Source organism: Tubulanus polymorphus, chromosome 7, assembly GCF_964204645.1.
Source record: "Tubulanus polymorphus chromosome 7, tnTubPoly1.2, whole genome shotgun sequence".
Lineage (NCBI taxonomy): Eukaryota > Metazoa > Nemertea > Palaeonemertea > Tubulaniformes > Tubulanidae > Tubulanus > Tubulanus polymorphus.
In genome coordinates, this window is record NC_134031.1 from 16,340,170 (window position 1) to 16,364,419 (window position 24,250).

The 24,250-nt window shown below is 37.4% G+C and overlaps 4 protein-coding genes across 4 annotated transcripts; 2 read left to right on the top strand and 2 right to left on the bottom strand.

Annotated features, from left to right (window-relative positions):
- Positions 1-91: 91 nt before the first annotated feature.
- LOC141908771 (60S ribosome subunit biogenesis protein NIP7 homolog) lies at positions 92-1,577 on the bottom strand. The gene is made up of 5 exons (XM_074798965.1): positions 1,475-1,577; positions 1,246-1,332; positions 855-993; positions 329-469; positions 92-226 (listed from the first exon to the last, which is right to left on the bottom strand). Exons 1-5 carry the CDS (start codon positions 1,528-1,530, stop codon positions 107-109), a joined length of 543 nt encoding a protein of 180 aa, XP_074655066.1. The 5' UTR covers positions 1,531-1,577; the 3' UTR covers positions 92-106.
- A 110-nt stretch (positions 1,578-1,687) lies between these two features.
- On the top strand, positions 1,688-4,044 carry LOC141907962 (elongator complex protein 5-like). Its single transcript, XM_074797691.1, has 8 exons — positions 1,688-1,789; positions 2,019-2,085; positions 2,165-2,242; positions 2,343-2,569; positions 3,053-3,228; positions 3,328-3,432; positions 3,692-3,801; positions 3,889-4,044. The coding sequence occupies exons 1-8, from the start codon at positions 1,738-1,740 to the stop codon at positions 3,995-3,997; spliced, it is 924 nt and encodes a 307-aa protein (XP_074653792.1). The 5' UTR covers positions 1,688-1,737; the 3' UTR covers positions 3,998-4,044.
- Positions 4,045-4,062: 18 nt separating this feature from the next.
- On the bottom strand, positions 4,063-15,157 carry LOC141907965 (syntaxin-6-like). Its single transcript, XM_074797693.1, has 8 exons — positions 15,057-15,157; positions 14,620-14,789; positions 14,116-14,210; positions 11,186-11,251; positions 8,679-8,780; positions 7,407-7,513; positions 6,832-6,926; positions 4,063-6,348 (listed from the first exon to the last, which is right to left on the bottom strand). The coding sequence occupies exons 1-8, from the start codon at positions 15,089-15,091 to the stop codon at positions 6,272-6,274; spliced, it is 747 nt and encodes a 248-aa protein (XP_074653794.1). The 5' UTR covers positions 15,092-15,157; the 3' UTR covers positions 4,063-6,271.
- A 135-nt stretch (positions 15,158-15,292) lies between these two features.
- LOC141907963 (rhomboid-related protein 2-like) lies at positions 15,293-24,190 on the top strand. The gene is made up of 10 exons (XM_074797692.1): positions 15,293-15,578; positions 18,019-18,042; positions 18,484-18,645; positions 19,313-19,498; positions 19,858-20,009; positions 20,386-20,498; positions 20,581-20,681; positions 21,570-21,660; positions 21,908-22,000; positions 22,552-24,190. Exons 1-10 carry the CDS (start codon positions 15,438-15,440, stop codon positions 22,716-22,718), a joined length of 1,230 nt encoding a protein of 409 aa, XP_074653793.1. The 5' UTR covers positions 15,293-15,437; the 3' UTR covers positions 22,719-24,190.
- The last annotated feature ends 60 nt before the right edge of the window (positions 24,191-24,250 follow it).

Here is a 24,250-nt window from a genome sequence, read left to right on the forward strand (position 1 = left end):
TCCCAGTGTCAATGTCAGAAATGTCAAAATCCACCAAAAAATAAATAATTTCACCCAATTTTCTAAAAACAATATTTACAAAAATTTTATTCTTATTTTCAAATTTTCACACTATCGTTTCTTCGCTTCGCAAATATTCGCCTATGTCCGCTTGGTGAAAGGCGACTATCGTCATCGGGTCAGTATGTCGGCATTCTTGCGTCGATTTAGCCGCTACACCGAAACCCTGAAAATCATCGGCAAATATAAATAATGATTTTATAATGAAACGAGTAGAAAAAAATCTACATTCCGGAAATCGAAAACGAAGTGCTGGAGGAGGTCTTACCAAAGGAATATCATTCATAGAATAAACGACAAGGCCTTGATATTGAGGAGTATTTTCTGTAATTCTTCCCAGTCCTGATTTCATGATGTGGTGACCGTACAGGAATTGCTGCTCTGCGCTCGGTTTTACCCAGATTTTGAACTGTAACAATAAAATACCAATAGTTGAAAAAGCACAACATATTGAAAATAGTAAATGTACCCGATTAAGTTAAGTAAAATTAAGCTAAAGCAAAAAAAAAGTTGATATCTTGTTTCCTATTTATGCTGAGCTTAATTCCTGCTTAGATCAATAGTTGACCCAGCCAGCTGCCTATCTACCCTGTACATTATTTTTCTCAAATCAAGCCAACTATACCAGACTTGGTAGTTATAGAAATGAACTGATTACAAATTTTACTGCCGGTTAGGAGAAACAAGGTATCATTTTTTTAGCCTAATCGGAAATATTGACCGCAAAGAAAAATAATTAAGCAATAAATTCAAGGTTTTCATTTTGGAATAAATTGATTTTCTTGTTGACTAACCTTGGCATATGGGGCTAGGAAATCTAATGCGGTAATGTGAAGTCTGAAGTTTCCGGTTTTCGTGAATTTTCCAAAACATGTTCCGAAACTGAGCAACTCCTCTCGTGCGACATGTGCGGCTTTCTTCAAAATAAACTCACTGAAATATATACATCAAAAGACAATGATTAATGTACTAACTACTCCGAGTAAAATCCGCAGAAAAATCTTAAAATAGAGCCTGAATTAAATGAAGTAAAATAATTGAAACTAAGTTAAATCTAAATCTTAAATATAAATCTGGTGTCATCTATAAGCGCAATTGATCAACACATGATAGCAGGAGCTTGAAAAATGCCCACAATGGTCAGGTACATTAATCCGAATTTTAAGCTTTTCGAAATCTTTTTACCTGACATAGAAAACACGCTCTTTGTGAAATCTGAAGCAGTAAGTTCCATCCTCGCGATCGATTAGCAATTTGATGTTTTCACCGATGCTGAAAAATGAAATCATGAAACGGTTTATTTCTGTAATTAGTGCAAATATTGCATTTCCCACACACGTGTTTCGATGTACTATTCACTATTGGTGAATACCAAAAACGCGACAGAAAATGAATGAAAATAAAAATATCTTACTATTTTGATAATTTTTCGAAAAAATTTCGAGTTTCTTCATCTGTTAAAGGTCTCATTTTGTAGTTAAATGCGGATTTTTTAATAGGAAACGTGATTTTTAGCTCCACAGTGGATTTAATTGAATTGGTTATTGCTAAATTACGGATGGGGATGCAACCACATAGTCCCGTTCCGCGTTTTCTGAATCTGGCTACAATGAATTCAAATTAAATTTTATTCGGCACATTTTGAAAAGCTTCCTCGCTTTCCTTCTGCGAAAAGTCATGGAAAGAATTATCGACCTAAAAGAGCACTGGAAGTCCTCTATATTGCATGGTAATAATTTTTTTGTTTTTGTCAGAATTATGTTGCAGCGATAAAGGCTTAAACTGATCAGTAATGTATCATGATTGATTGTAGTATGTCAAAAAACTTAAAAGTCTGTCGACCCAGTCAGCCAATCAGTCACTTCTTGGATTCTGCATGCCGGCATTAATGAATGATAAGTAATATGAGCCCAAAAATCATCATACATATAAGACTTCGAATTTCATTAAATTTTCAGATTCACTTGACCAGAACGGTAGAGATTTTCTCGGAGCCTGCGTACGGAGACTTGCTGATAATGACAGGTATTTGAGAGAGTGGCACATCTCATGTGCTAATGATATATAATTTTGCATTCTATTTTCGTATGTTTCTCTTTAACAGAATCGACAGAATTCATGTGTTATGCTATGAAAATTCGACTAAGCAGCATTTAACATCTAGATGCGACAAGTTAAATAAGTAGGCATCGCGCTCCGAATGGACAGAATTAGATTTTCATTTTCTTTAAAAGAAGATAATTACACTGTAATCACTTTCGATAAATAATCTTTCTTTATAGAATAACCTTTCACGACTTCACCAAAGATCCGCTCGGATGGGAAGGAACCGGCGGTCGGAACGTGAATACGAACTTAGAAACATTTCTCAGAGATAATCATCATTCGTCGCCGTGTGAAAAACACGTAGTTATCGTATTCGATTGCCTCGAGATGTTGTTGCTGAATCGACCTGTCGCTTTCACTTGTCGAACTATCCATAATTTGTCTCACAATAAATTTCACTCGGGTAATTATCAATCGGAACCAAACCAGGTCCCAGGTCAATAGTGGCTAGTTGAATTTCAGGGTCTTGCTTAAAAGTTGATCAAAGGTAACCAGTGGATCGGATAAATACCTAAGTAACAATTAACTTTTATTGCCACTAGGTCAACTATCCACTGGTTAATTCTAACCAACTTTTCAGCAAGTGACCCCCATTATCATACTGGAAATGAATGTATTTTGTCTCTGGTGCCACATTCAACAAACTTTGATCTACAGAACATTTTGATTTGTTGGTTTCCACTGTCAAGTGTGACTGTCTATGATTCAATGGAAGAAAACCACATCTGCCATAGAATCGAGTCTTAACATCCATAAGTTTTGAAAACAGCTCAAAGAATTGAGTCAAAATGGTTTTCTACACAACTGAGGGATATTTATTCAATTGTGTCTTGTATTGAGGCTTTTCATTAAACGCATACTCTGAAGTTTAATTGTTTAATTGCAGGTATCGATGAATGTCGTGTTTTAGCTTTGATGCACGATTTACACGACGACGCAACAATCAACGCTGTCGATCACGTATTCTCAACCGTTTTTCGAATTCGACCATCTCCCTGGCCATCCCATACTCACTGCTGTCATACGACGTTGAAAAAACTTTCCGGAAAAGTAATTAAAACAGTAAGTTGAGTAAGCTAAGCCCTGTGATTGGTCAGAGCAGGTCATGTATATAGTTTGGTCGGGTTACTAAATCGTCACAACCCATTTTGACTCTTTCAGATTGAACACTTTAGTATTAGTGAAGTAAATGAAATAATTGGCATCGCAACTGAAGAAAGTATAGCTGCAATTAAAAATACAGTCGATGTTGCTAATTTAAAAAGTGTAAGTATGGACCAGTATACCCCAGAGGCCAGTTGCTCAAAGTTAGTTTAAGCTTGGAGTAATCAGACTGCTCCAAGGTTTTAAGATAATCAGCAGATAGATACCATTGTAAGGACAAACTTTCAATTGTCACTACCGGTATGTCAACTATCCACTGGTTAACTCGACTAACCAACTTTTGAGCAATTGACTCCTTGTCACAGACGTGTGAATTTTATGCAAAATGAATTGAATCTATGGATGTTTCTATCAATTTCAGGCGAAGCCAACCGATCCAATGGCTAATTTGACTTTTAATCTAAAGCTGACTGAAAATGAAAAGACTGCTCGAAGTCAAGTGAAATTACCGTACATGCACGATACCAAAATGTAAGTGTAAACTTCGAACAGGTTTTCAACTGACTTTTTCCACCCTACGGATTATGTTATCTTACTGTTTGATTCTTTGAATTTCAGACAAGAAGTCACGTTACATCGATCAGTGGGTGATGGTAAAATCTTCTATCAGCCCGACGAAGTAGACGATTTTGATGAAGACGATCCCGATGACGACCTCGATATATAAATAAGCAGATATCTATCTATACGTAAAGAAAACCCGATAAATACAATAAAAACTATGCTTAAAGATAATACATCATGTTTCTTCATTTATTTGCATTATTAACAACAAATATCGGACACCATTTGGATGGCAACAAAATAACGTAATCTTCTTAAAAGAATTTTCAATAAAAATACCTGTATTTGCGTACAATAAGTTTTGTCAGGCAGTAAGAAAATCGGCTTTTTAGTCTAAAAGGTATGACGTGAGTTCGGCATACATATATCTAAAGAAAGGCAACAACGTTGGCCAGGAAAATGAGGCGTTTTATTAAGCGTTTAAGTATCATTTTCTGATAGCGCTGGTAAACGGAGCAATTCGTTTGCTGAATTGATCAAAGGATCATTTTATCAAGTGTTAAGTGTACTTCAAGAGTTGATAAGTAAATGTCAAGATTTTAGATTCCAGATTACAACGAACCTAGTTTTGATTCTTATTTCAAATGAAAATAGCCAAAATCGGCTCAGTTTTTTAAACCCATTTAGGTTGATTATTATGAGACAGTGTCTTCAGTCTTGTACTATACACTCGAACACTTTATATCATATAAATGTTAGTTACAGTCATATCTCTTTGTTTTATCATATTGACACCAAACCGGAAAAATCCGATCAAGTTCTACAATTCGGGTTATGTTTGACACAGCACCACTGGCCTCAGTCAAGGAAGGAATACTTATCTACAAATATCGATGAACTTGAATACTCGCAACGTGTATGAATTATTTCAAAAGCGATTGACAATAATGGAATGTAATAAATAAAACGGCAAAAAGAGCATTTAATTACCAAAGGGTATGGTTTATCTGAATTTCCTATGCTTTTTAACTAACTAAGTCCTTTTCGTGATTAACCATAAACCTTGACATAAGTTACGGATTATTAAAATCAATGTTCGACGGCTTAAATACGGATACATACGTATACACATACACTATATAAATAAATATACTGACAATATAAACACGTACCACCAATCTTCATATAGACCTTACAAGCTAAAATAACAGACTTTCTACAGCTGAACCCTGCTAGAATGGACTATGATCGTTTTAACAATGATTCTGAAAACCTCTACTTAAGGCTTATTTTATTTCCACTAAATTCATTTCGAACACCCGCCAAATCATTAAAGATGGCCGCCGAGCGCAAATCGCTCACGGGGCTGTGCACAGCAATCATCGCTACAATTAGCTCATACATGCATTATTATGTCTCGTCGAAAAGTCGAATAACCTATCACAATCTATCATTAATCACTTACCAGCAGTTACAATCTTCACACATGAGTGATTTCATTGCACTTGAGCAACCGGGCTAAAAACAATTAACCCTCCAATCTGAGCTAATACCCGATTAGCGAAAGAACCTGGAATGACTATCCTCATTGAGGATTCATCCGAGACGATATTACATCTCGACGATTAGGTCGCTAATTACGAATTCGCATGAACTGCAACGGAAATTAAATATGAATAGATGAAAAATAAATATGTTCATATTTTATGAAGTAATAGCTGAATGAAGTAAACAGGTGCGAAATTTCATCCAAGATTTTTGGTTTGAAGAGAAGCAATTTTTCGAAATCAGACGCCGCTTCTAGAAAGTGATTCTTATTGACTATACTAAATGACATTACTCGATATATTCACAATATTTACACAATTTTTTACACGTACATTTACACATATATTTACAATATAAAACATTTCACAGGTATTAACCACTAATCTATACACGGCTCAAGAACCATGCCTTTGACAAGCCTTTTCATGGAAAGTATCACAGACTTTCGGAAATTACTTTTCATTCTTTTCTAGACCTCTGCGTTGTTTCAAAACATTATTTTCTACCGATAAAAGAGTAGCCCAAAATTTTCAGTAATGAACCTGGCAAATTGCTTTTCGCAGTTAAAACTTTCTCATCAATTTTCCTTATACTTCTGACTACTTGCAATCCGTAAAACCGGTTAAATTTATTGCATTTTTTTTACGCAGACATTTTGGCTGCCATCCGTTTATCCAAAAGCTGCCGAAAATCGCGATCAGCATTATGAATGCATAAACCGAAATTTTACGCAGAGAGCCATCACAAGTTGAGACATCGTCGATAAAAGTATAAGAAAAGCAGCTGCCCTCCCCTCTCCTCCTCTCTCTCTCTAAATCCCGGGATAAAAAATTTGTGCCCTGTACAGCTCGTGAATTTCGGAAGTAGCGAAGACGTGTTTTGGACAGAATCATAACACAAAGAACAGCACGAGGACTATAATAAGGATGACAACTAGTACAGCGATGGCTATCCACTGCCGTCGATCTGTAAAAACGAAGAAAAGAAACGTAAATAGTAAAAATACAACTTCGATAATAATAATGATCATCTGTAAATTTGTATAGCGCCTGCTTCATTTAGAAAATGTTCAGGGGCCAATTCCACAGTCATGAGTAAGTGTAAACTCTTGAGTTGAAGTTAGTTCATTTTCAAAGAATTAACTCCCGAGTCAAATCTTAACTCTGAACTGTGGAACTGGGTCCTGGTTTTTTATATGGAACTATCAAATCCTGTAAGTAACAAGAAGCCAGGTTGTTTAGACACTTAAACACAAGAAGGAGAATTTCTAATTTGATTCGTTGTTGCACTGGTAGCCAGTGAAGGGAAGCCAAAACTGGTGTAATTCGTTCACATGACTGGGTTAGGGTTACACCATCCTAGCAGCTCGGTTTTGGATGATCTGCATTCTATCAAAACCAGCCTAGCATTTATCTTAAAATTCTTAAGGGTTCTCGATTGTCCACTTACCATTGGACATATGTAAAACTTTGGCCATTTTTTTCATCGTTTGATCGAGCCTCGATTCGGTGTGATCCATTTCCGTCGAAAAGTCATCCAACATCCTACAACGCAAATATATCATATTCAACTACCGGTGCGATTTCTGAGACTCCAGACCCTAGAATTAATGGCTTTCGAGTTGATCAAATTACTTCGCCTCTGATTTGACGATCAATCACGATCAATTAACTGCTTAAGTATTGGGTAATTAACAATTGATATATATATATATATCAGGTCAAATACTGACGAAATTTCAGCTATTCCAAGATCATCAACATTCACGAGCAGGGGTGAATCCAGGCCATATTCAACTGCACTACAGGATATAGTCAGAAAAATGGGAGGAAAATATTTTCTAGGACTACCTAATCTGACAAATTTGACAAATGTTGCATCCAACAAAATTGACGAGTTTCGAATAATTATCCATGAAACGGCTTGCAATTATTGACTGAATGTACAAGCCACTCACTTTCCCTGAAAGCTGAATTTGACAAATGTTGCATCCAACAAAATTGACGAGTTTCGAATAAACTTACACAGCCTGTTCGTCTAGTTCACCTCCTATTCGATGGCTCATATCTTTTAACACGGTCACACTGGTGCCGATCATGTTTAGATGTTCATCCTGGTGATTCATCATCATCTACAGAAAAATAATCGAACGTAGAAAAATTACGTATAAACCTCTTTCAAGGTTCCTACAATTCCTGGTATCCAGAATTCAAGGACTTTTCAAGGAGTAATTTTCAAAATTCAAGGAGGTTTTCGCGGTCATAAGGAAAAAAAGTCGAAAATTCAAAAACAAAATCCATGTTTTTCTCAAATTTTGATCAGTTGTTGTGTGTGCCGTTTTGGTTTTACATGTTTAAATGTTTTAAATCTCAAAGTGAAACAACTTTCACTCGCAAGTCACACAATGAAGAATAATAGAATACACTGTCTTCTGAAAAGGACCTTTTGAAAATTTTTAATAGGACTTTCCCCAGAATTTAAGGAGTTTCAAGGAGTTTATGGATATTTCTCAAAATTAAAGGATTTTCAAGGACCTTGAAAAATATATTTAAAAATCAAGGAGTTTTCAAGGATTCAATGAATTGTAGGGACCCTGTCTTTTTATCGACGGAGGGATGCGTAATGATTTAAGACGTTGAAGAGATGTCTCCGAGCGACTATAACGAAATTCATGGGTTTACGTAATCGACAACTGAGCTGTCGTGTGCGGTTAGAACACGGGAATCCCGATCCCGATTAATAAGCAGACGGCTCGCGCAAATGTGTCACAAATAGGACGTCAAAATAATTATTCAAAGCGCATCTGACAGGGTAAGTTGATTGAGACGCATATTAAGGAGTCGTATTTAACTGCTTGTGTACGTAATAAAGATGATGGCGTGTACATGTACCTAATAGATACTAGAATTCTACTACGAGATGGTACGAAATGGGAAATGCAGCGAGACAACAATTCGAGCGTAATCTAAAGCTACTACATGCAGTTTATTAAGACATTTCAGGTTTCATTAAGGCGCCGTTGATCCAAATTTACAACGCACTGGAATACCAGGCTTTCTTCGAAATTTTGAAAACAGGCTTAATTTTCTATAGCATCTAAGACATTATCGAGGCTCGAAATATAAAGAATGATTTGTTTTTTGACTACCACATCATTCCATTTTCGAAGCCCTTTTACGTTCGCTGCTTCCATTTTCCCAGCTGCGAACAACGAGCCTTCTCTATTTGAATGCCTTTAACGAAACCGGTGAATTAATGGATTTTATTCAAGAGCTCAGTCTGCTTGCGTACCGTACCTGCTGTTGTTGTTGTGTGTCGGTGATGTATTTGTCATTGGCACGCTCAATCTCATTATCGAGTCGCGTATACTTGTCCTGAGGTCGACTCGGTCCATTCGCCTGCAAATTGAAATCGAATCATTGCTTGAGAGAGACGAGAACGGGAAGAATTATACCGGGTGTTATTGTTATCGACAGAAAATCATTGTGCACTATGGGTATCGTCGTAAAAATCAGATTCAACTCGCGATACGCCAACCGACAGTCGTGTCAGATATCGACCTGACCACGGAAACATTTTTAGCCAACCAGAATTTGTCAGCGTTGTAAAGGGCTAATCAATTTTCTGCCAGGAAATGCCAAAAAAACATTATGATTATAAGGCAAAAAAAGTGATACCTTTTGTTTCTCCTAATCGGGCGGGTCACTTTTGTAAACTGCGAGGAAATTTGTAGTCAGTTCATTTCTATAGCAGCCGGGTTGTGGCTGGCCTGATCATGACCGGGTTGTGGCTGGCCTGATCATGATTTTAAAAAAAGTTATGTACAGGGTAGATAGGCGGCCGGCTGGATCAACTTTTAAGCTCAAAAGAAAGAAGAAACAAGGTATCAATTTCTTTAGCCTCATCTTTACAACAGGCGGCGTGTAAGAAATTTTATTGGCAATTTGAATGTATTCATTGCCAACCGTATAAGACGTTAATTTTGCTTATCCATGAAACGGCTTGCAATTATTGACTGAATGTACAAGCCACTAACTGGGGAATATTGGATGCTTGACACTGAATTAATCTGTACTGCTAGAGTGCAATGTTATTTCAGGGAATAATTCGTTCAAAGCGGCGTAAATCAATCGTGTTTTGGCGTCTGCCTTCGTGTGACCGTTAGTCCGTCGCTAAATTCACTCACTCTCTCTCTCTCTCTTTCCCTGAAAGCTTTCCTGGATAGAGCCAGCCGAGAGAATCGAAAAGACATATATTCCAATATTTACTAAGACAGTCACGAGCGCACTCCGCGTATGCCGAACAAACAATGAGACAGTTGTCGTAAGCCGCCATTGTGCATGATGGATCTAGAGAAAATCTTTACGGATAAGACTTATCCCACATGGATAAGACTCAACCTACATGATAAATCTGGCCAGAGATTACTGTCTTATCTTATTCCGCAGAAGGAGCAAAATTTCTCAATCCTTTCCAGGGTCTCTACGGGTCGGTCAATCCTGGATATAAGGAGTTTTTCTAAGGAGCTATAATGGGAATATCGAGCAAGTGTCTGCATCACTTTCATGTCCCAATTACAGTAGACAACTCCAAAATCGGTTCTGTTTATCTCAGTAAACTGTTAATTCGATGGGTTTGTAAGCATATTTTTATTCTTTACTTCACACCACCAGTACCTAAACTGTTTCTAATTCGGTAAACGCCTAATTGGGTAAAAAAAATCTTGGTCCAAACTGTAATCGATTTGGGGAATCGATTTCTGTGCAACTACGGTAGAGACATTTCTAATTGCCTATTTCTCAATATTGAAGGAGTTTTAGGCATATTGTTCAAATTAGAGAGAGGTGTTTCGAGGTCCTTCAAAAGCATTTTCCGTCTTCAAGGAATTTTTTTTAAAGGAATTAAGGAGTCACATAGGGACTCGTTTTCTAGATAACATTATCGAAATAATTCATAGATGCTTTCTTGCCATAATAATTGGCTTGCGGCGAGGGCTTCCACGAAGGCCACGCGTATAGAAAGAATAACAAGACAAATGATTTAAAGAAATTGTCGCGTGCGCCCCGGGGGTAATCAACGAAGACAGGAAATACCGTCTGCTGCGGCTGCGGCGATCGTCGAGACGATCTCGATAACAAGATGAAACGGCACTTTCTATTAATGACCGCGGCTCATTAGAGAAAGAATTCCCGATTTCCTCGTCGTCGTACGACGGCTGGAAAAACCAACAGTTGATAATAAATCAGAATTTATCGATTCTTCGTGTAAAATTGACGTCACGAAACCCCGCCCCGCAGCGATTATTTACAACGCAGGTTAAACATTGCGTCTCTTGAGAGATAAAACCAGTTCGCTAAATTTCCGAAAAACGAACTCCCCCCAAAAAAATCCCAGAGAGGCCCATGATTTTGTAAACCGCAATAAAATTTGTAATCAGTTCATTTCTATATAGCTGCCGGTTATTGTTAGCTTGGTCATGATTCTAAAACAGCAATGTACAGGTAGACAGGCAGCAGGACCCGGTTGCTCAAAAGTTGGTTATCGATAACCGATAACCGGTGATTAAATACCATCGTAACAACGAACTTTTGATTATCACTATGCCAACTATCCACTGGTTAACTCTGACAAAGTTTTGAGCAACTGGCGGCGGGCTGGGCCAACTATCAAGCTCAGCATGAAATGAGCTCAAATGAGAAACGAGATATCATTCCGTTTTCAGTGCAAAACCTATATTCTCAAACTACGAGTTTTCAACTCCTTCTCATCATTACGACACCGTATAAAAGGGATTTAAGCTTACCTGTCTCCGGTGGCCGTTTTCGTTGATATTCTTCTTTTTCGGACTAGACATGTGCTCTCGCATTCCCTGAATAATGATGATAAGTAGAGGTAAGAAGAAAAGTTCAGGCGACCGTGAATTACGAGAACCACACCAAACACACATATTCATGAATGTAAATATCTCGTAGAAAATTCCGTAAATTTTTGTATTTCTGTATTATACCCTAAAAAGAACTGTCATCGGCATATACCGCGTGATTTTTGTTTTATGTATCGAGTGACTTGTAAGTCCGCCTTTGGGTTGAGTGCAGGTTTAGGTAATATGGCCATATCATATTATCGCATACGTCACTATAATAAATGAATAGAATAGAAGATAAAAAACAACCCTAACGAATATGGTGGAAATGCACTTGTTTCTTTTTGTCGTCGGTATTTATGATTTCATGTTTACATCTACTCAGATTCGTGTACGGTTTCGTATTCCATTAGGACGGACGGAGCATCGCGTGAAAAACAACGCCGAATTTAGAGCTAGACAGGAAGAACGATGACACGATACCACGGCGACGTTTGTCGGTCGATAAAATCGGAATCAATCAGAATCTCGAGAATATCTCCCAGTCGCGGTTCCGCGTTAACTTACTTAGCTGCAATATAGGGAGTAACAATGCACGTTCAAAAAAGTCAGCATTGGCTTCTTGGGAAAATTCGCAAAAATATTCTTTCACCAAATATCATTCAGCCTTCTTGAAAATGCAGTAAACGTCCACTTGGCCGGGCTAAATTAGCCGGACCGAGTGGCGCCACTTTCCGTCAATTTAAAAATTCCACGATTTTTCTGCGTTATAACACAAAATTCGCTGAGTGAATCGGAGAAATTTCTAGGTTTAAAATGTTACAATTCAATCATGTTCATTGAATCACCAAATAAACGCATAGCCAATAACAGGAGCCGAGTTTTGGGTAAAACTTATAAAATTCTCCAAATTCCATGTCTGAGTTTTCCAGGTTTACGAGGACAGTGGCGACCCTGTCGCAGTTAAGGATCATAAAATAACGATAGGAAAGGAGAAAATAACTTCATTTTTACCGAGTTAGTCAAAAGTCATAGTTAGGGGTGATTTACTGTAGATAGATTTCTACCGACTACTAAACAAACTAAAGATATTTTTCAGAAAATTTATCGTCGCTTTTTCGATTTCTATCCAGCGAGCTACGTAATAAAGCAGTCAGGCCCACTCAATCATCGCGTGACGCACGCACTCACACACATAGAGAAATGGATGAAATTCTCATTCGTTAGCGTGAAGAGAGACAAGGGTAAGCGTTCAAAGGATTCAAGTGTACAGGTTCTTTATAGAAACGCGTAGAAGACGCCGATCGCGTGTGACGTCTGATTAATGAGATCTCTACTCTTTGAAGGTGTTACCATACGACAAATCGATCGACCGCCGAGGGGGATGAGGATTAGCCTCATCGGCAGACGCCGGCGTTGGGATATACGCCGAATCAACGAGAGAGACGAGAGAGAGCGTCGAACGACGGATAAATCACAGCGCCCGACGCCGCCGCGACGTGTTTCGCTCGCTAACTCTAGGGTATTTACAAGTAATAGGTACTCCCTATCTCTTTGCACTTCCCTCTCATTCTCTCTCTACCCTTCTTCACCCGTCTTAACTCTCTTTCGGTCTCTCTCTCTCAAGATAGAAATGCTTCGTTTATACCTCGCTAGTTCAAAACAGTGTAAAACTACTGAGAGCTACTGAAATAACTTGAGATTAAAATCATAACACAAACATTGAAAACAACATAATATTTCAAACTATCTCAAATTAACATTTTTGACGTCGTAAAAATCGTTACAATAATATCTATATACATTGATAACTAGTTTTTGTTATTAAAGGAGTTCTGGTGTGAGTCGATGTGCACTACTTCATCAATATTGGCATTTCAAAATAACTAATCCAATTGTGAATTTTGGCATTTATTTTGTCATTAAGGATATTTCTCTTTTTATTTCATATTTGATACATTCAGAGAGGATGTCCACTACGTCACCAATATATTGGTGCTAGACTGGTTGTCGGTCAATTCAATCAAATTATTCAAATCCACGATAACTTTATTGATAACATATAATTTCATGTTATATTATTCACTGTCGAGAGTAGGTTATTTTTGTAAGGCGTCAATAAACTTTCAAGTTAGTTCTCTTGTTGCTTTTATATATACCGGTAGGACTCATTATACAGAAAGATGACTTGAATTTTATCTCAAAAAACCTTCAAAACCTTCGTAATCATATGTCTAAGATTATCGTCAGGTACAACACTTTTCTTAATCGATTCTAAGACATTCTGTTTACTAACATTTACTTCGTCAGACAGTATTCGATAGATAGGGTTATTAGAAACATCTGTTTATGTTAAAATAATAAGAGAAAGATGTGTAATGTTTGCACTAACACAGCGCCTGGATCCAACTGGAAATATCACCCAGTGAACTAGCTAAAATAGTGCTCAATGCGCAAAAATGTGAAGCAACTCTTCGCAATCAAAATCTAATTCCTTTATGTTCATGTGGCCCAATGAGTTGTTTAATAAAAAGAAAAACTTCTATCTGCTGGTCAGAGAGCGTTCTCTTACCATGCGCCATATCTTTGGAATAGGTTACCAACTCATTTTCGTTCTAGCACTCCTTTAGATACCGGGGTAGTTTTAAATCTCACTTAAAAACTCACCTTTTTACTATTGCTTATTCTTAAACGCCTAATTCTGCTTTCTTTTACTTGTATCTATATCTACTTTTTATATGCTAGTTCTGTATTTTTAAAAAAATATCATTTGAAAGCCAAATGCTTATTCTAATATGGATTTGGAAATAAATTATTATTATTATTATTATTATTATTATTATTATCATTATCATTAAGAAACAACTTACATTAACTGATCTTCTGACTGTGGTAACGAACTGCCGTCTTTCAACCAATTCAAGTTCATCGATTTTAAACTTCTTCGGATTTTTCTCCACAATACGTAGAACTCATGTTAAGGCATAAATAGAAATTGATTTCTTCAAACGAATGATTGGAATGTTTTATTTGCCTATACAGGATCTTCCAGTTTAAACCAATGACTCTAAAAACATAGTGAAGCTATATCTACATTGCGAAGAAGGGGACAGTAATTTTGTAGAACAGGTCCTTAACCTAAGGTAGGTTTTATAATGAAACTGAGCTTAGATTGGTCCTAAAAATGAATCTTGACCTCATTTAGGCGGAGAAGAACCAAACCAAGCTTAGATAGGTCTTAAATCAAACCTTGGCTACATTTAGACATTGGAGAATTCTTATGATCAGAACCAAACCAAGCTTAGATGTGTCCTAAAACCAAACCTTGGCGGTAATTAGGCAGGGAACATTTTTTTCTGATCGGAAAAGGATATCAATTGTTTCGTCCAAATCTTCTAGATCCCAATCGATACTTCGTAAACAATTGCGTAACTCATTGGACGTCCATTCGAATTCTTCTTTAGACACGGAATTAGGATCATTCACCAGTTCACACCAGCGTTGATAAAGACCCTGCGACGTGTTAAGGGCCTTGTTCACCTCCCTGGAAATAAATTTTCAATTGCTCTTGAACTATTCCTCAATGACTTGTGTCTGAATAAACAAGGCCAATCCAATACAACTGGCTTGGAACCAGAATCAATACATCAATGTTCAATTAAACGACTGATTTTATTTGACATATTTGATTGAATTGATTTTGGATCCTTTTTGACAGTTTTTCGACGGCAATTCTCGTCTTCAAACGCAATTATTTCATAGCTACACGAAACACAAGTGTTTCAATTCGTAGTTTAAAACGTGTACTTACTCTTTAACGACGAAAAATGGATCTTCCATCGACATTTTGCGCAATTTATCGATATTAATTCACCAAGAAAAGAGTGCAGCTTGCAGAACCAGGAAATAACATGGCGTAAATATGACGTCATAGCGGGAATCCCCGAAAGTTTCTTTGTTTACTAGACGGCAGCACTGTACGGTTCATCGAAAATAGGATAGGTGGCGGCACTGTACGGTTTGCAGCAATTTGTTGTCGCGGTTGGACGATCCCGGAAGCATAAGTTTAGAGGTGTTTGCGTCCGTATTTTTGCCGCCTTAAAAGCAACGGAGCGGAAAGTTTGCAGCTGTGGGGATATTGTCACCTTTACCTATTTTAAACTGACCACCTCCACGAGACGAAGGAGCCATCATGAGCCACGTTGAAACCGGATTCCGGCCCAGAACGTCCGACAAAACTGCAACGTTACCTCGAACTCGAGGTCGAAAGATTCAGATTGCCCTCCAACCGACTCGAAAACAACTCGAATCCGATCGAAGGGAAATAGAACGGGTGAGTTTTTCTGTTTCGATTTAGATGAAATTTATTTTCATGTTAATACCATGCTAATTTCTATTTTATTAATGTTGACAGACAAGTGTCAAATTGCATCTCCATGCATGTTGCAAAAAAGCCCAACAAGGCAAAGGCTTTGACTTGTTCAAGTACAAATCTAATAGCCTGATTATTGTGTTAGATAGCCTGAGTAGCTTTACGCTAATAACTCCAATGATATTCAAAACACAAAGATAGTTGAGCCTTAGGCTACCTGATCTTAACCTTAATCCTTCTAAGTTCTACACTATTTTTGCGAGGCATATAGGCTAAAGTGTTAAAAAGGCCTAATTGTAACTATAGTTCATAAGACCTGTCATGGTCATGGTCCAGTTTTTCATCTTCAATAAATAGGTTTCTTTCGTATTTGCCCTGAATGTGACGTGGCTGTTTTATTTACCTGTAATGGAGGTCCCTGGGTAAACATCAATGATTGCAATTTTTGAAGTAACAATTTTTTTTCATTTCCTTGTTCAGAGGCTATTGTATATTTGAGTATTTGTGCTAACATCTATACATAACGCAAACTTGTTCCCAAATGTAAACAGTCCCGACACTGCGGTTTGTAGTCTTATTCAATATTTGCCCTGTCATCAAGTGTGACAAAGAGTTATTATGATATAATGATGGTTCTTAAGTTTGGTAGGACAACCTTCATTCTATTATAGCTACAGTTTTACACAGCATTCTCTGCTTTTAATAATCAATTTTTGAGATTAACGCAGTAATGCTCACGTGTGTATTGTTGTAAGTCATATAAGTTCATTTGAGTGCAAGGTTTATTGCTAGCAATATTCCTCATGTATTCAAGCATTCTCCTTCAATCCCTTCCTATTCTACCCATATTTAAATGTCGTTTGCATAGGAAAAAAATCGACCATATTGGCATATTATACAGGCCTGCGATATGCTTTTTCACTCACTTTTGACCTGATGATAAATCATAGGACGTTATCGCTATGCGTTTTGACAGCTTTTGTTATTCGATTCAATAGATTTGGATTGAGAATCAACAGCGGGAGATCATACATGATTTTCTTCTTTAAAAAAATAGGTCACAGCCTCTCGTTGGCTACCTGAATCCAACTTACACCTAGAAAATTGCCCTAGTTAGTAAGGCTTGATACTGAGAATGAATCTAGATTGTTTATCGGATATTTTGAATCTGTAGCCTCTCATCAGCTACCTGAACCCAACTTCAGGGCTGTACCTAGCATTTGAATTTTGGTGGGGGGCAGAGATATGAAAACGGCAGGTGTATAGGCTAGAATATAACAGTAATATTTCCCCTGCTTCCCCCTGCTCAATATGGTCTTGAACTTTGAAAATTTGCAATTGAAATCCAAAAACACCTAGAAGATTAATTGCCCTTGTTACTAAGAAGAAATCTAAATAGTCTATTGACATTTTGAATATTTTTTTGATATTGTGATATATATGCCTATTAATGCATCAACAATGTCACCCATAGGCCTATGGTAATTAGGTGATGCAGGACGACGTCAAATAATGATTTTCGCCACAGTTTGTTTACTGCCCTGGAAAACCTGAAAAACTCATGGAATCAAAAAAATCAAGGAAAATTCAGGCAATTTGACATATTTTGTTGGCAAATACCAGAAAAACACTCGAAAAAATGAATAAACTATAATATTTAAAGCAGGGAATTTTCTGCATTCACTTGCAAATTCATTCTGGGAATTTTATCATGATATAACATGGAAAACCGGGAATTTGCAAATGAGGATAGGTGGCTGATGAATGTAGTAAACCCTCTTTATGATCCATTCAGGGATTCGTGTCTTCTCTCTGCCGTTGTTGGTTTTATGTTTCCCCGTACTGTTTACAGCGCGACTATGATACGTACATTATTGCCTACTACACGGCCATCATCTGCCAATTATTACCCAATTGATTAACAGCTAATGTTTCTAAAATTGCGGCTGTTATCTCAGTTGAATAGCCAAACAGCGCGCAGAGGTTAATCGACTACTGTAGCGTTTATTACAGTTTATAAAGAATAACCGGTATCATTTTGTCCTGATGACGCAGTATTTTTGCGCTGACTAACATCATATAATAGCAAAAATACACATTTTTGGATACAACCTATCATATAGTCTGGACCCAGTTCCACAGTTGTTAGTTAGAGAGTTAACTCTTGAGTTTAAGTTAGTTCATTTTCATTGAGTTAACTCATAGTCAAATCTTAACTCAGAACTGTGGAACTGGACCTTGGTATTAACCATTTGATTTAAGTCCAGGGGCTCGGACCAGTTATTCAGACTCGTTTCAACTACTTCATTTCAGGCCGCATTTCTAGAGATTCTAATAACGAAATTGTTTTCGCATGTTTTATATTTTCATGTTCCTTTCGCCGGATGTCGATTGAAAACAGAGGTTCAAACCGCTATTTCAAGAAGTAAGTATAGATCTATACGTACTTTCCATGATAAAAAATGTGCCCTGACGTATACACGAGGGTACTGCTGGCGAAAGATTTTTGTTGTATCACTTCAAATTCTGTGTCAATATGATTAAATGAGTGCGCGATATACATTCGAGATATGTTTGTATCTTAGTGAATAGCACGTACTCTTTCCAATGCCTTCTTTCTCTAAGCTAGACTACTCGACCTTTGATGTGGGAAAAAAATGTTAAATTTATCAATTTTAGTTTGAAACTAATGAAATCTTATGGTTGCGCTTAAGAAATTAGCACTGGTTTCACAAAAAGAATTTTAAGATTTCAGATTTTTATTGAAAAAGACATATTCTTAATGAAAATAGATTTGACTGATTTTTAACCCTAAACCGAAATGCCGTGAAATAATATGATTATTCATTTATCGTTGTGTCAACAGTATGAAGAAGATGGTGGCATTCCTCTTCAAACCCTCAGAGAACGTCTTACCGAAGATGACGCGCTTCGTAAAGATATTCAACCGGATAGACTCGAGTTATTACTGCGAAAAGCCGATATCAATCGAGATGGACGACTGTCGTATGATGAATTCATGAGGCTGGTTAGTACTAATATCGAGGCGATATTCCATCACCTTATACCTCGGGGGCCCGATTCAGGATTTAGAAGAATTCTCCTCGAGTATAGCCGCGGTAGCTCCTTCGGTATAATCAAGTATCTCGGTATGACAACGAACTATGTTTATGTGGGTCATCCAATGCGATATTATCCCCCACTCAAATTCAATAAATGGCCCGATAAAACGAAAAGAAAGATTGCACGTATGAAACCAGATGAGAATGTGAAATCTATAAAGATCAGAGCAGAAAATACAGTAAAACCCACAATACAAAAAATGAACCCGAAATATTTCCTTGAGCAAGTAGTTGATTTCAATGTTTTGACATGATCCTATTAGTAATCTTCAAGAATACCGAAGTAGAAAATGTGTGGTCGTGTGTTTCTCCTCGCCTGGAATCATGTCTTGGCAGGGGCAGATCCACTGGCAGGGGATTCCAGGGTGTCTGCAATCAGTAGTAACTCCTGGTTAAATGCAGGAAAATGCATTTGGAGGTTCTATTTTTCAGACCCCCCCCCAAAAAGTTATTATATCGCTGATTAACATTAGCCTTAGAATCCCCCCCCCCCCATTTCTAATCCTGATGCACCCCTGTAAGGGACTGTAATATTTTCATTAATTCAGCTTCACGCAATTGTTGTATATTTAGATGATTGGTTCGGGGGACGATCGTGTGCTGACTACGAGACAGTTAACAGCGTTTCAGCGATTGTTACGAGGTGCTGTAAGTACCGTCGTTACGCGTAAAGAAGTAGAAGACGATGTCGACAGTTACGTCGAAGCTTATTCTTGCTGTCCACCGCCATTATTTATGATTCTGATATCGATCATCGAGGTAAGAACAACCAGGGTATGGCGGCCATTTATTTACCTGGAAATCAGGGAAAAGTCTGCGAATTTTCGCTTCTCTAAGAAAGTTGTGAAAAACGTAAAAATCGGGGAAATTTTTTCAGAGATAAATATTTCGAAAAAAAAGATTAAACAGTTTCCGTCTATGTCTTACGTATTTGACTGTGTTAATTGAGGGGATTCTTAGTAGATCAAGTCAGGGAAAACAACGTGCATGTCAGGGAATAGTCAGTGAACAGGAAAATCGAATTAAAGTGACCTCACTGAATACTCTAGCAGTTGAGCTGAAATGGTGATTTATGTTACACCATAATTTCATAATATTTCCTTTTCATTTTTCGAAAGGTGGCAATATTCGTGACGTACGCGATACTGCAGAAAGATACGAACCCGACGACTGCAACTTCGGGAGCTCCGATAAAGAGTCCGCTAATTTACAATCCATATCGTAGATACGAAGCGTGGCGATATCTTACCTATATGTTCATTCATCAGGGGTAAGTTTATGAGGCAGATTACAATTAACGTCGTCACAAACGAACCCCGTGCTTTCCTGGCAGGGATTCAAACCTTGATGGCGTCGTCAAACAATGCTATGGCATGAAACCCTGCATAAGCCTTGAGCGTGCAGGTATATGCACCACATAATACACCGTGTATTCGCTGAGGCAAATTGTGGGATCGATAAGTGGGCTAGAATAGAACATGATTTCTGATGGGCTTACTGCGCTAGTACCTACAGGCTTGGGCTAATGAGGCCTACATTTTGTCTCGCGATGCTGTCAAGTTAGAATTCATGCCGAGGGAGGATGAAGAAGCAAAAAATCGTCATATCTGTCCTCAACTCGCAGTTGTGTATTTATTTCATTACAGTTACACACATCTGATATTCAACCTGATATTTCAACTGATGTTAGGAATTCCATTAGAACTAGTTCATAAATGGTGGAGAGTCGGTATTGTTTATTCGTTAGGGGTTATTGCTGGTCAGTTCTACAAAGAAAATCACTTTCACATCAGGCACTTTGACAGAACTTACCTACGTTGTTGACTCTTTTTACCTTGCAGGATCATTGGCAACATCAGTAACTGATCCGTCCGTTTACCTTTGTGGTGCAAGTGGAGGCTGTTACGCAATAGTAGGAGCTCATTTCGCGATTGTTATCATGGTAAATGATTCAATTGATCGTCAATTAATCAGAGCATCAGTTTTCTATCTATTATACAAAATCCGACACTCGGAAGGAAAAAAAGAATCTGTAAATGTTTCCTTTAGTGAATGATCTATTTTTCTCCGCCGTTTCGACTATATCTTTATACCACCGGTAGTCATCTGCGGAATAGGGCTACTACAGCAATTCGTTTTCTGACTCATTCCCAATTAACTTAGGTAGATAAACTGGCTTATTAAGCTGACTTATGTATGTCGACCTGCAACTTGAAACCTACCGATGCAACTGGGTTTATTGGCGTCTAGCGGCCTACGGTAGGCTACAAGTTGCCCAATTGTCCACTCAACATAAAGATGCTTATGACAGCAACGCGACGCCTACTAACTCTTTACAAGCCGTATCCGGGTAGTTGCCCATGTTCTACTCCGGCCTACGATAGTCCGACAGTTGCTTTTAGAGCCTAACCAACCTGAGCTCAGCAGCTGTATGAAATATACTAAATATATTTGCAATAGTATGTAGATTTATTCTCGAAATGTTGATCAGATGACCATCTGCTGTCGATTCAAGTTGCCAGTGATTGTAACTGACATGAGAGACTAAGCGACTGAGTGGATCTCATATCCCACTACTCGGGCTCAGTTGCTTGGAATCGGAGCGCAGTCGACATAATCTATCTGGGCTGCGATTGCCATTCCTCTCAGTTGCGTCTGTGAAGGCGTCACAGGTTGACGCAAGTCAGGCTTAAAACTCAGGAAAAAAGTAAATCATTCTCCGACAAACCTTTTCTAGTGCGAGACAGCTTTTCATCCTTTCTATTTAATTTGTAGTAACTATGTTAAATGTAACCTATCGATGAATTTAGATGATTATTTCACCTTATAGAACTGGGAGGAAATGCAGCATGAATGGATGAGCGGAATTGTGAAGTTTCTGCTTAGCGCGCCGGTTCGTCTTATTCTACTCTTCGTTCTTGGTAAGGTTTACATTTCATTCTGTCCAACATTTGTGACGTGATACTAGCTATATCATACAGCTGAACGAGCTTAATTTGGATCAGATAGCTTTGATATCCTATATGATCCTATATGTAAACATATGTAAAATATAATGTTTAATCCGGATTTCTCATAAATGGGATGTATTTCGTCGGTCCCAAATTGTCTGAATTAAGGTGGAGTTCTACTCTATCTTGTAATGTACAAATCTGAATGTAATTGTAGCTGGTTCTGATACTGGTTTGGCCATCTGGAAGCGGTACAACGGTGAAGGAAATCCCGTCGGTTTCGCCGCTCATTTCGGTGGTGCTTTAGCCGGTAAGTTCCACTGGGACAAAATCACTCTTGGTTGTAGTACGATAACCACACTCAAACGCGGTGAACGGATAAAAAGATAAAAACCCACTATCTACAGATTAAAACAATTTAAAATCAAGAATTTATTTAATCGAACAATCTAAAATATATGATAAACACGACGTTTCGATCTCACCCTAGAGATCATCGTCAGGTGTGAGGTATAGACTAAAAACGGGTATATATACAGAGGAGAACAGGTTAATTGAGTAAATTGGTGAGTGAGTAAGTAATTAATGTTTGGCAAGGCATGAAGTAATATACTTAGAAAGAAGGGAATTGTGTGGAGAAAAGCCATTATTTAAATTGGTACTAATATCTGAGTGACCAGAACACTGGTCATCATTTTAATTTTGATAAAGCCGAAATTATTTATACTTCCAGCAATTACACTAAACGCCACATAGTTGAGTCAGCCCTAATTACTCGCCACTCAGATATTAGTACCAATTTAAATAATGTCTTTTCTTTGATGGTCGAGACAATCAATAGTGGAAATGTTCTAATTTCAGGTTTGTTGGTCGGTATTCCGGTGCTGCGTAATTTAGAAGTGAAACCGTGGGAGAAGGTCGTCTGGTGGATAGCTCTGATCGTTTACTGTTTACTAGTGATATTCGCTCTGTTGTGGAACGGTTTATATACTGGATTCCCCGAACCCGACTGGACGCCTTGTTGCTAGGAAGAACGTTCTTACTATTATAGGATTATCAAATCTATGCATGTTCGAAATTGTGTGAGAAATGTACGCGGTTTTTTTTTAGCGTAGCATCGTTGTGTATTAAAAAGATCAGATGCAATATATATGACAGTGCCTTGTTACTACAGTCAACATTTTCAGGGATTAATGTCATACTTTTATTAGACAGGTAGTTGAGAACTAACAACATCTCGTGCCAATCTTTCTCATTGAGACTGCTTGAATCATTGGTATATATATATATATATATAAAGATTCATTCAGTTCCTGCCATATTTAGCCAGTGTTTCGCATATTTTAGCAGTAAATTATTATTTATTTTTATATATTTTATGCGTAAAGTCTTCCAGTTTGCTAATTTGCTTATTAACGAGTGCGACAATTGGTTGAAAATGCTGTTGTTTACATTATCGAAAATTTGATTGAAGTTTAGTATCATCGGACCAAAACGATAACATCAAAATGCATTTAGTATGCCAGGGTAAATAGACCATTTCACTTCATTTAAGGTCAGTCAAATCCTGCCCTGAACTGTTGTGAAATTATCAGGTTTGGTGGATGAATGTTACTGGTAGGCTTAGGTATCAACCAGCTCGAGTGACCTGCTTTGACAAATGATGATTAAATTGTTTATGCGCTTGGGAATCTCAAAATCTATTGTTGAAAACAAAGCAAAATTATGCATTGAAATGCTTAACTTAGTACAAAGTGCAACTTTGAAATTCACCAGCTTAGATTTTCTGTTGCTTGTATTATTCTAAATCATGTAAATTTTCAAATGAGGAATTCTAACAAATCAAATAACGTTAATGTAAATGAAGAGAAGGTTAAACGGTTTCTTTTACATGTTTACATCATGAAGGCAGCAAAAAACTCATCATAGTAAAACACTTGGTTGTGTCATTAAGTATCTGTGGATGTTATCTTCTTCAGATAAATCTGTAAAACTGCACTCCTAAATGATGGGCAGCACATATCGTACAGTATGAATTAAAAGCTTAAGCACAATTCTGCCTTAAGCACAATTCTGCCTTAATACTCAGTGTTGTCTATCAGTTTTTCTTTTTTGAAAGTAACTATTTGTTGTAAATATATGTATCTGTTTTGTGACCTATAAAAAGAAGCGATAATTTTACCATCCAGGCATTAAAAATGTGATAAACAGGCGAAGTATGATGTATATTTTTAAAGATGAAAATTCTATTAATATTTAGGTTTTAAAGATCTATTCTTTTAGTCTTATAAAGATACATATCTTTTATTTGATATATCGATCTATAATGCTGATTTGGCTTGGAGGATGCAAGTGATTGAATTATTGAAATGGGACACATTTCGTGGCAAGTGCTATTCTTCTCGAGACGCTACACTATAATCAGTCTTAAACTCTATACAAATACTAACAGTAAAAACTGCTGTTTTATTAACAGACTCAATAGAAATATTTATAGGAATTGGGATTTTTTATAATAAACAGTAGTATATCAAAATATATTATTGTAATGTTTTTCTTT